This window comes from Cryptomeria japonica, chromosome 5, assembly GCF_030272615.1.
Source record: "Cryptomeria japonica chromosome 5, Sugi_1.0, whole genome shotgun sequence".
Lineage (NCBI taxonomy): Eukaryota > Viridiplantae > Streptophyta > Pinopsida > Cupressales > Cupressaceae > Cryptomeria > Cryptomeria japonica.
This window is the reverse complement of record NC_081409.1, coordinates 168,996,228-169,008,488: the sequence shown is the minus strand read 5'-3', so window position 1 is coordinate 169,008,488 and position 12,261 is coordinate 168,996,228. Positions and strand designations below refer to the sequence as shown.

Here is a 12,261-nt window from a genome sequence, read left to right as displayed (position 1 = left end):
TGATTCTGGAAATATTATAACTTTCACGCATGAGTTTGTAGTTATTGTAAAGAGTCAATGGCCGGAAGTGGTTTTTCTATGCAGTGTTTCTAAAACATAAATAAGATTTTCAGGCTGAAGTGCACATTTATACTTTGGTTTCTCATTTAAAAAAAAATAGTCCTTTTATTTCATGCCAGGTACATAAGACAATCATCAATACAGTAGCTAATGTTCAGGTGCTTCTTTTTTGTCTTATAAATAAATACACAGGTCATTCAAATGGTCTCACTAATGGATCGGCTCTTAAAGCTGGAAAATCTTGATCTACAGTTAACTCCATACAGAGTGCTGGCAACAGGTCAAGATGAAGGAATGCTGGAGTTCATACCATCAATTTCCTTAGCACAAGTAAGTGGAATTCTATGGTATAGTACTTTACTGATCTTGTAGCAGGCCTTTTTCATTTTCATGTATTATGTGCACTTTTCATATAACTTTGCATTGGCATCATTATGTTCATTTGAACTCCCTGGAGAAATCAAAATGTTCTGTCTAGGGCAGCTATGATACCTTGTTTTGATTGAAAATTATTCTATACATTTGAATATCTTGAATACTTCTCATTTTAATAATTATGGCCCAAAGCCCAGACACAAGTAGTTACTTGATATCGTCCTTGCATGATCGGAAGATAAAGCTGACATTTTAGTTCTATTACATTTTTTTATGCATTTGTCTTAAAATACCAGATACTAAAGCAGATGTATTTTTCAATTAGGTGTTCTGTATCTGTGACCTGTTGTTCTCTTCAATGAAAAACTAATCTGTACTCTTCAATGCCAAATGAAAAATGTGCTATTACATAGCATTTCACTTAACTATTGTTTTTACTCGTCTATTTAATATTTCATGATGAAGTACTAATCTAGATGTATTATTGATTGTTTATTATGCACTATATGGCTTATCTGTTTGGATTTTTAACCAGATTCTATCAGAGCATCGGAGTATCATAAATTATCTGCAGCAATACCACCCTGATGAAAATGGACCCTTTGGCATTACAGCAACATGTCTTGAAACTTTTATAAAAAGCTGTGCTGGTTACTGTGTTATTACATACATCCTTGGTGTTGGTGACAGGTTCGTAACAAACCTTTTACCTTTTAATATCTTGATATCTTAATATACATGTAGAAGTGGTGTGGCAAGATGTACACCATGAAAATTGAAGAATGAACTATTTGATTTATCAATTCATCTTTTGATGCTGTATCTGCTACCCTTTAGCTACTATAAATGAGTTGACTTTCAATTTTAGATATGAATTTATTTCATAACAGATGTTGCTCCATCTGCAATTGACCTTCAATGTTTCTCCTTGCTGCATTCGTATCAGTTGTTAATTAGAAAATGTAGTATGCGCCTTAGACTATCCATATTTTTCCTGTATTTGACAAATCATCCTTTTTTGTTGATATGCACTCTATGTAATGGTAGTTCTTACATGACCATTTTCTACCCTTTAGCTACTATAAATGAGTTGACTTTCAATTTTAGATATGAATTTATTTCATAACAGATGTTGCTCCATCTGCAATTGACCTTCAATGTTTCTCCTTGCTGCATTCGTATCAGTTGTTAATTAGAAAATGTAGTATGCGCCTTAGACTATCCATATTTTTCCTGTATTTGACAAATCATCCTTTTTTGTTGATATGCACTCTATGTAATGGTATTTCTTACATGACCATTTTCCCTCTGTCTTCCTACTTACAATCTTTTACTTGAGAAGAGGAAACTAGTTACAGTCACTTAAGAAACCCAATATCAATGAAAACTTTACCACTTGCTACAGATGTACTGTGTTATGGAGATTGTTTCAGTCTTTCAGATGAAGGTTTCCATATGGTATGTAGAGCGTATTGTGTAGTTGCGATGTCTACATTTGTCTGTTTCAATGAAGAAATAGGCACTGGTTTATAATTTTTTAAATCTTTTATTGCATAACATGGTGAACGTACAGTTGGTAAGTAATATATATAGAATACAAGAGAGCATAGACGTTAAAGTGCTTAATATCCAAGACTTCAATAGCATAATGCCCTTATATATATAAAGATAAATTATGCAACAGGTCCTTTCATCTGAAATGTTTTTACATGAAAGACTAAAGCAGAGGAAGAATCCATTCTGCCTGAAATAATATACCTGAAAGGCTAAAACAGAGGAAAATAAAAGTCTTTATAAAATAAAATCCAACAGGTTTATAGTACAATACAGATTTAACAGTAATATATGCAACAAGTGCCTACATCTGAAATCTGTTAATTGGGAAGAGGAAATTGATGATGATAATTTAAGGAATTCTATATCAATGAGAAAAATCTTTACCATTTGGTAGAGATGTGTTGTCTGATGCAGAGTGTTTTAGATGAGGGATTTTGAATGGGAATTGGAGCTTGTTGCTTAGTGGCACTGTATATGATTGGTGTGTATCGATGAATAAAACAGGCATGCATGTACTGAATGTATTACAAAACATGGTGAAAGTACAATTTATCAGTGTGTTATATTTATTAATAATGTATGCAACAAGCCCCTTCATCTGAAATGTTTTCCCTGAAATTTTAAAACACAGGAAGAAAGGGATGAGAATCATGAAAGGATTAACTTTCCAAGGAGCACTATTGCTGCTAAATTCTTCCTCTTTATAAGACTAATAGTTCTGGAATGTAAAGGCTTGGTATGTAAAGAATTCCTTTGGTTGCAACGTGAGGCTTTCTTGTTTGTCTAACCTAGGTAGCTTAGTCTGAATGGTGACCCTTTTTCTTATTTAAGTTGGATATGCGAAGTACATAATGGATAGAAATGAGAACAGAACTTTTTCATTTACATCAAAATTTTGCCAGCCTTTGTGTGAATAAGTTCTTGTATATGATTGGAGACAAATATGTACTGACAAAGCTTACACCATACAGAGCAATGGAAAACACCTATTGCAGCTTATTCCACTGTCAACCTGTTGCCTCTTTTAACAAAACATAAAATGTGTTTTATAATGTAAAAAATAGGAACTTCCATGTGGCTGCTGCCCAGATATTTGCTACCAGAAATAGTTTTAAAAAACAACATGAAGTACTCCGGAGCACAATTAATTTTTTTTGAAACAAAGTCATTTTAAGGACAACACATTTTTTTTAGGATCCTAGTAGGTATCCATCCCACTTGGACTTTGTTTGCCAGTTGGCACCAATGTTGAGGTAGTTGAAAGTTAAAACAGACTTTCCTAGAATTGTAATGAAAGTAATCATGTGGATGGGTGAGGATGTGCTGATCACTCCAAAATATTGAAGAACCCACGCTATCAGGTTTGCCTGCTGATTGCGTGTTTAAACCACTTTGTCACAGTGGAAATGTATTGATGGATCCCCATTGCTCACTCTGAGAAGGACGAGATCAGCATTTTATACGCAAAGACCATACAACTGCCCTAAAAACCACTCAGAACATGAGCTCATCCAGCAGAGATGTTAGAAACTTAAAGACCTCTGACAGAATTCAAGTTATCCATAGTTTTCTTGGAACACAGATAGATTTTTTCATTTTTGCTTTGACATTAAACCATCTGCACAATTGCTGATTGATTGTTGGCATATTTACAACAAAGAGATAACCGCTAAAAGGTAATGGAAATGATTATCCCTAGGCCAAAAAACCAAGCCCATTCTAGACCATTATTCATTTGGCATTGTCTGATATCAATGATGTGCTAAGTGGCCTAATGAGAATCATGGAATTAAAAAACAAGCAATGGGAATCCATTCAAAAAATGCATCACCTTGCTGATCCAAAATTTGCAAGGCATCAAAGAGAATTAGAGGAATTATTAGTACTTTAAACAAGCTCGAAGAGGGATTGGCTATTTGCCATTATTTCTATCAACATTTCCACAACAGGGAGGTAGCAGTGGGCATATTCATATTTGGCAACACTGTTATCAATAAATTGGCCAACTATTGCTGTCCTCAAGTAAGATCATTAAGTATTTGCAGAACAGAGTGCAGAAAACTCTGAAATTTGTGGTAGAAAACCCTAGTTGTGTGCAGAAACAGAGAAACTCAGCAGGTGAAACTAGGTGGTGGCAGGACGGTAGGCAGAGTAGAATGTTAGGGTTGTAATCAGACACTGTAGATTCCAGAGATAAAAAATTGTAGATTTTTTTTTTTAGATTGTAGGAACTGGGTATAGCACCCCCTATAAACTACAGTGCGCCTGGTAAACTTTGAATGTGACTAGTGATGCTGGCGTGACACGTCCTATGGTACCATTTGGTCTGGGGGGAGACAGGATCTCATGATCTCGTGCTTTACCACAGGAAGCTCTCGCCAATCGATCAAAAAGCTATAGTTAACTAAGCTGCTTAAAACTAGAAATTTTATCTGCCAGAAATTGGAAACCTTATTTGCAAAAACATCAATTAGAAACCCTATATGCATGTTATGTGGTTATCTGAATTTAATTGCTGTTTTTAAGCTAAAATATGTCTATATTTATGTTTTTTAGTATGGTGGTACCTGTTGTCATTTTATGACACCCTTGGTCCATTAGTGAGAACCGATCAGAGATATGTTCTATGGACCAACGCTCCCCCAATTGATTAAGGACAAAGCCAATGTTCATGAAGTGTTAACTGTTGTCTTGTTGGGAAGCAGGTTCCAAGTCTTTTCCTTCATGACCCCGAAATCCCGAAACCCCTAGGTTCCAAGCCTTTTCCTTCATGACCCTGAAATCCCGGAACCCCTAGGTTCCAAGCCTTTTCCTTCATGACCCCAAAGTCTCGGAACCCCTAGGTTCCAAGCCGTTTCCTTCATGAACCTAGAATCTCGGAACCCCCACCTTCCAAGCCTTTTCTTTCATGACCCCAAAATCCTGGAACCCCCAGGTTCCAAGCCTTTTCCTCATGACCCCAAAATCCTAGAACCCTTAGGTTCCCGACTCCTCTCCCCTTTGGGCAAGACCTGACGTCTGACTTCCAAAGACTTGCAACACTTCTAGATGACGTGATCAACACTCAAGGTTCTTAATGCTCCACTAACCCCCGCGACTTGTCTACTTTCATTCATGAGCTACAAGGGTGCATTTAATGCTTTTTGCAGGATTGCCATCAAGTGGAGTCTAAGGCCATGCTTATTTATGTTTATTTGATGGCATTCATGTCAGGACTACATGCTCTGTGTTTGGAATGTCAGACAATCGACCTTCTAGAAGTACTTTTCTTCTTGGGATTGCCTTGTCAGGGTATGGCCAGGTTGCTTGCACACACACCATGTCAGGCTTGTGCACTTCCTTGCCTTCCCTGACTGACATTTCTCTATGCATGCTAGGGTCAAGGCTTCTCCTCCAGGATCGTTGGTCTCTCCTCTGTGACTAGTTTGCTATATATAGGTTGTTGAGCCTCATTGTAAAGGGTTCTCTCCCTGTTGGCTTGAGCTACTTTTTTCTCTTTCACTTCTCTTGAAGCTATGTATATTTTCTTGCATTTCTACAACTGTAAGTTTGGCCATTGGCATGAGAATGAATTGAAATTGTCATTCTTGCCTCTCTTCAACTTATTCATGTTATGTATGTTTCCTTACCTACATTATAAGTGTATATTTTGTGGCTTTTTCTCATGTATATGCTGTGTCAACTTGTTTCTGAGTGTAACTTGTGGGAAATCTTCTCCCCTTTGACATTCAACAAATTCTAACCTCCATACATGCGTTTGGGGTCATTCATTCAACTGAAGTTTGTGCATCTCCAAGGTATTTCGATTTATTCTTTATGTCATTTTGGGGTGGGGAGAGGAACATCTCTTATCTTTGTGCATTACCTCCTTTCATTTCAACATTTCTTTCTTCTCTTTTCCTCTGCAAATTGTTAGGATAGGTTTAGAAGTAGAATTTGGAGTGTTGAGTTGGCTCAACACCTGCACTTGGATTGAGAAGGGAGCCGGCCTTCTCCAAAGATTCATTCCCATTGCACAAGGTCCCACTTTTCGGGGTTGTTTCCATGTTTGATGAGGTTGTTGAGTTGATAGCTCAGCTCGGGTGCAAACTTTTGTAACAACAGTTTTTGGCACATTCGATGGGACTCATCCTTCATCAAGCTAAAGATTTGGTGTGTTCTTCAGTGTATTCCACCTTGGAGAGGCATCTTTCACGCACCTGGCGACTCTGCAATCAATTTGGCAAATTTGTTGGTATGTTATTTGTCTCTGATTGAGTAGATCTGTTTGCTCTTTTAAGCATTTCATTAAAAAAGTTCTACCTCTTCCAAATGCTTTATAATGAATACATATCATGGGAATACTTTCTTTTCCCATCCATCCCATGGGCTTGCTGGTTATTTTCCTTCCCATCAACAATATCAAACTAGGACTACTCCTAGTTTCATTCCAAACAACCTTGCTACAACAACGAGTGGGCAGTTTTCAAATGCTTACCACCTACCTACCCCTGCTCAACCTTCTTGGCATCCATCATATGTTTATCGACAGCCCCAAGATGCTTGTTTTGCTCCCATTCAACATCTGCATCCTTGTAGCTAGCATCAAAATGTGAATAGTTTAAAAGACCTCACTGTTAGAAGTATGATCCTGAGCTTCCAAGAGCAGTTCAAGGCCGTCAACCTGGAGCAAGAGAGCTACCTACGACAAGCTCAACTTGCTCATCAATCTCAACTCCAACGGATACATGAAGAGGCATATAAACAACATGAGCGGTTCCTTGCAAAGTGGGTTGCTTTTATGAGGATCAAATTAGGCAATTAGCAGCTCGGGGAAGGCAACTCATGTAGGAAGAAAAATCTGCCCCTAAGGTGCCTAAGTTTGAGATTCCAAGTTTCGATAGGGGGCACCCTCTAAGCCTTCAATTGAGCTTCCAAGACTCAACATCCCAAAATTTAGAGGCTCCCAACCTACTATCTTGTAGAGGTTCCCACCTCAGGGGTCTTTTTCTATGCAATAAATTCAAACACCTCAGCTTCCCTTGCAAATTTTTTCACCCACTTAGCCCTCTTGTCCAAATACTATTTCACTCTTCAGGGGTGGACCTGTTATATGGAGAGATGATTGCGCCAATGAGCAGAGGAAGGGGGAGGTGTTGCTTGCCATTCGTGAGCTCTCACGTGCTTACGAGGGTGCAGTGTCAGGCTTGTTGCATGAGGTGATTGAAGACAATCACTCGTAGGGGATCTCTATCCAAGCAAAAATTGACAACGAAGAAGAGGATTCATTCCTCTTATTTGATGAGCTTCCTTTCTTCTTTAAGAATGAGGAGGACATGCCTATAGCTGATGAGGTCTCGGATCATTAGCAGATGGAAGTCAAGGACGTTGAGGAGCTGGAACATGAGCATGAGACTGAGCTGGAGGTGGAGGAGCATGAGGATAGTTTTTTCCTAGAAGATGAAACGATTGACATGCATATGGGTGTTTCTCAGCCTATGCATAATGTCACAACAGAGCCTACATTCCAAAAGGAGCTTGATGCTTCTCCCAATAATCATGAGGACTACTGTGATGTGAAGGCGTTTCCCAGCATGGAGCAAGGCATGGAGGAGATTAATGAAGATCGATTCTGGGATGAGTTGAAAGTTTTTTGCTCATCCATCCACATTCGATCATTGTCTCCTTAGCTAGAAGAGTGCCATGAGCAACAACAACAAGAGATTCACAGTTCATCAGACGAGTCATCAATGCCAACCCCTACCAGCCAGCGAGATATCAAGGCGGTTGAGCACGATAGTGAGTTCAATGTTTTCTGCTTGAACTTAGAATTTTCAAGAGGGTGTCCGATCAGGCATCTAGCTCAGATTTAGATCTGTAAGTCATCCCTAGTCATGCTTACCTTTGAGCATGAAGTTGAGCATCAAGGAGAGCAGTTTTAGTCTGCCCATTCATCTCAGGATGATAAAGTTCAAATGTGGGTTAGCTTCCTTGTTCTCAATCTTTGGGAGGCATCCCAATAGCTTGTTGGGTGCCTATCATTTTTCTTTTCCTTGCTGGTTGTCTGTAAGCATGCAGAGCATTAGATGCTGGTCAAGAAAGACAACTATTTTGATAAGCCAGTCAATGGCTTTGTTTAAATTCCTTTCCATGTAAAGCAATTTAAATATTAGATTAGAGGTTGTTTTGCTTTCATAAGTGCTTTCACACCTACTGCATTCTCCTTAAGAGAATGTGTGGTCTAGTTTTCGGCTTCCCTCCAAGTGTTGGCACGCACATATTTTGGGTCCTTCCAGTGACTCGGTGCCCAATGGATGCTTAAGGCTTCTGGATTTCATGCTTAGCAGGAAAGCATCCTGTAGAGGTCGCCAAAATGGTGTCATTTTATGACACTGTAATGTCCCCTTCTCCGCAGTGATTAGCTTTGTTGGCTGTTAGCCTAGTTTAGAGGCTCGTAGGCTAGTTGGGGGCAGAAATTAGGGTTTGCTATTTTCTAGGAGGATTCTTTGGTGTTTTCAGGGGGTCTAGTGGGAGTTTGATAATTTGGATTCGGGATTCCTTCTGGGTTTTTACAGAGCTCCAGGATGGTTCGACATGCATCTGCATTGGGTGATTTTTTCCACACTTACTATTTATAGTAAGTGCGATGACTGCTCAGAATGTGGTTAAAATCACTTTGGAAACACTTACTATTTTTAGCAGTATGCTATTTTTAGCAGTTCCATTTTTAGCAGGATGTCAGTAGGCCTGTTCAGATGGCTATTTCCAGCAGGTCAGTTTGAGCAGTTGGTCTTCCAACATTTTTTGGTGCTATTCATGGCAAAGATTCTGCAGCTCAGTTCAGTGGCTATTTCTGGTGGGTATTATTTTGGCAGGATCCTGTATTCACTCGGATGACTATTTTTAGTAGTTCAATTTAGAGCCCCAACTCAGTTTAGTTTTGGTGATTTCCAGCAATTCAGTCTCCGACTCAATTTGGCAATAATCAATATTTGAGGAGAAGGTATTTTTAATATATTAATACCTTAGGCATGAGGTATTAATATTTGATATTTTTATGGATGGACGACTTAGGAAGGGAGAAAATATTAATTTTATCCTAAGTCTATTTGGGCGAAATTTGCATATGACTTCAAGGGGGTCGTCATGGTGTTAATAATTAAATTATAACTCAAGGCAAATGGGGTGATTTTCTAAGTATATTGCCTTAGTAATATTTTTTATTTGGAAGTCATAGTTGGCACCCACTTTACACTTTATTTTATGACACTTATATTTATTAAAAAGGGCAATTTTGGGTGAATGTGAATTGGGCGAACTTGTGCAAGGAAATGAAATGAAATGCAATGCTAAATGTGGATGAAATGGAATGGCATTTGGTTTGGGCGTATTTGGAGTGCATTTGAATTTGAATTTGGTTGGCAAAAAGTTATAAATAAGTGACTTGGGCTCTCATTTTGGTATCTCAGACAATTTACACTATTATGTTGTCGGATTGACTCCAGACAATCTTCGAGGGTGAATACCTCCTAGGGCTCTTGACAGACTTCGAGTGTGAGATATCACTCCTAGCTGTGATTGGATCTTTTGAATGTATAGTTCGATTTTAGTGTGCATTTTCAGATTTTTAGTGTGGTGTGGATTTCAGTGTCGCTGGTTTTTGGTGTGGCTGTAGCACGTTTTAGTTCATAACTCTTAGTTCGTGTGTCAGATCATTCTGGGTAGTGGCTCGTTCTCTTTCTATGCCACAGGCGATCAAGTATGTAAGTTTGTAGAGCTTAATGTTGAGTATTTAATTTTTAAATGCAAATCGTACTTCTTTCCTAGCCGTACTATGCTGGGCTGCTTGGGAATGCGTGCATAAATTCATTTGGGGGTTTTGGATGCAGTTTGTTGGTTCTAATCTCATAGCCTGTCTTGTATCTCTTAATTGCATCCATTTGGGGGTCATTTTGTTGAGTGTGAATAGAGTTATGAGCATTTTTGTGAGTTTCTAGACTGCTGGTCTGTGTGATTGCAGTACATGGGTTGCATATCAAAATCTGAAAATTTTTAGTTTGGAGTGTTTCCTTGTGTGGAGTTGGTTTTAGAGTGTGTGGGTTTTTTGGAGTGTGTTTAGAGATAATTTGAGTGTGTGGGGAGTGATTTAGAAGTGTTTGTGAGGATTTTAATGTTGCTGGTTTGTATTTCCAGCCTGCTGTTCATTCATATCAGATTTAGTTTTTTGGGGTTGAATCTGGTTTTCAAGTGTGTGAGTCTACGGGTGTGGTGTGAAGAGTCTTGGTAATAAGTTGGAGCTGTTAGTTTGGGTTTTGGCATTTGAATATCCATGATGAATCATATTGTAATGCTTGTTAGTAGTACTAACAACAATTTATTTGAACTCTCTTAGTCCTACTGCATAAGTGGAAGAGGCTGGCCTTGCCGCCTAATTTGGACAATGATTCTAGTAATTTTGTAATCCATGTTTGCATTGTAAAGTTGCTTAGTAGTACTAATAGCTATTATACTTGGATTGTTGTTCTTTGGCCCACTGCATAAGTGGAAGAGGCTGGCTTGCTTCCTTCTTATCTATTGTAATTCAGTCCTCCCGTTGAATAAGGGGTTGAGTTGATTGTAATTTCATTTTCAGTCCTCCTGTTGAATAAGTGGTGGAGTTGATTGCTATTTCATTTCTAGTGCTCTTGCTACATAAGCAGTAAAGTGATTGTTTTTCAGTTTCTTGCATCATCCTTGGCTGGTTTACCGCCAAGTGATTTTTAATATTCTCCATATCCCGCTGAAAAGCGGAAGGGGCTGGTTTGCCGCCCAAGCATTGTATTATTTCCAGTTATTTGAAGCTAACGATCCCCTCAACACCATATGCTCTCACCTTCCCATATTGGGCACTTGGTGATTAGAAAGTGGAAGGGTTACAATTTCAGCATTATTGTATCTTGATTTTCTAACCTTAACAGGTTCTTGTTGTGATTGTAACTGGAAATAAATTGAAAAAAATTGTGGGGATATTACAGACACCCTTGGTCCATTAGTGAGAACCAATCAAAGATATGTTCTATGGACTAGCGTTGCCGCAATTGATCAAGGACAAAGCCAATGTTCATGAAGTGTTAAGTGTTGTCTTGTTGGGAGGAGGGTTCCAAACCTTTTCCTTCATGACCTTGAAATCTCGGAACCCCCAGGTTCCAAGCCTTTTCCTTCATGAACCCAGAATCCCGAAACTCCTAGTTTTCAAGCCTTTTCTTTCATGACCCCGAAATCTCGGAACCCCTAGGTTCCAAGCCTTTTCCTTCATGACCCCGAAATCTCGAAACCCCCAGGTTCCAATCCTTGTCCTTCACGTCCTTGGAATCTTGGACCCCTAAGTTTCAAGTCTTTTCCTCATGACCCCGGAATCGTGGAACCCCTAGGTTCCCGACTCCTCTCCCCTTTGGGCAGGACCCAACGTCCGTCTTCCGACAACTTACAACAATTTCAGATGACGTGATCAACATTCAAGGTTCTTAATGCTTCACCAACCCTTGCAACTTGTCTACTTTCATTCATGGAGCTACATGGGTGCATTTAATGCTTTTTGTAGGATTGCCATCAAGTGGAGTCCAGGGCCATGCTTATTTATGGTTATTTGATGGACTTCATGTCAGGTCCACATGCTCTGACTTTGGAATGTCATACAATTCACATTCTAGAAGTACTTTTCTTCTTGGGATTGCCTTGTCAAGGTATGGCCAGGTGGCTTGCATGCACACCATGTCAAGTCTATGCAATTCCTTGCCTTCCCTAACTGACATTCATTTATGCATGCCAGGGTTAAGGCTTCTTTTCCTTGACCATTGGTCTCTCCTCTGCAACTAGTTTTCTATATATAGGTTGTTGAGCCTCATTGTAAAGTCTTCTCTCCCTGCTGGCTTAAACTTCTCTTTGCTCTTTCACTTCTCGTGAAGATTTGTATATTTTCTTGCATTTCTTCAACTATAAATTTGGCCATTGGCCTAAGAATGAATTGAAATTATCATTCTTGCCTCTCTTCAACTTATGCATGTTGTGTATGTTTCCTTACCTACATTATAAGTGTATGTTTTGTTGCTTTTTCTCATGTAAATGCTGTGTTAACTTGTTTCTGAGTGTGACTTGTGGGAAATCTTCTCCCCTTTGATATTCAACAAATTCTAACCTCCATATGTGTGTTTGGGGTCATTCATGCAACTAAAGTTTTTGCATCTCCAGGGTATTTCGATTTCTTCTTTGTGTCATTTCGGGGTGGGGTGAGGAACATCTCTTATCTTGGTG

At 38.9% G+C, this 12,261-nt stretch overlaps 1 protein-coding gene across 4 annotated transcripts in view; it reads left to right on the top strand.

The window, feature by feature from the left end:
• LOC131041142 (phosphatidylinositol 3-kinase, root isoform) overlaps nt 1-12,261 on the top strand; it is a 160,077-nt gene that overhangs the window by 135,766 nt on the left and 12,050 nt on the right. For all 4 annotated transcript variants that reach the window (XM_057974121.1, XM_057974122.2, XM_057974123.2 and 1 more), the window contains exons 15-16: nt 253-390; nt 971-1,125. In XM_057974121.1, the coding sequence (XP_057830104.1) occupies nt 253-390; nt 971-1,125 (293 nt within the window). The remainder of the gene's footprint in view (nt 1-252; nt 391-970; nt 1,126-12,261) is intronic.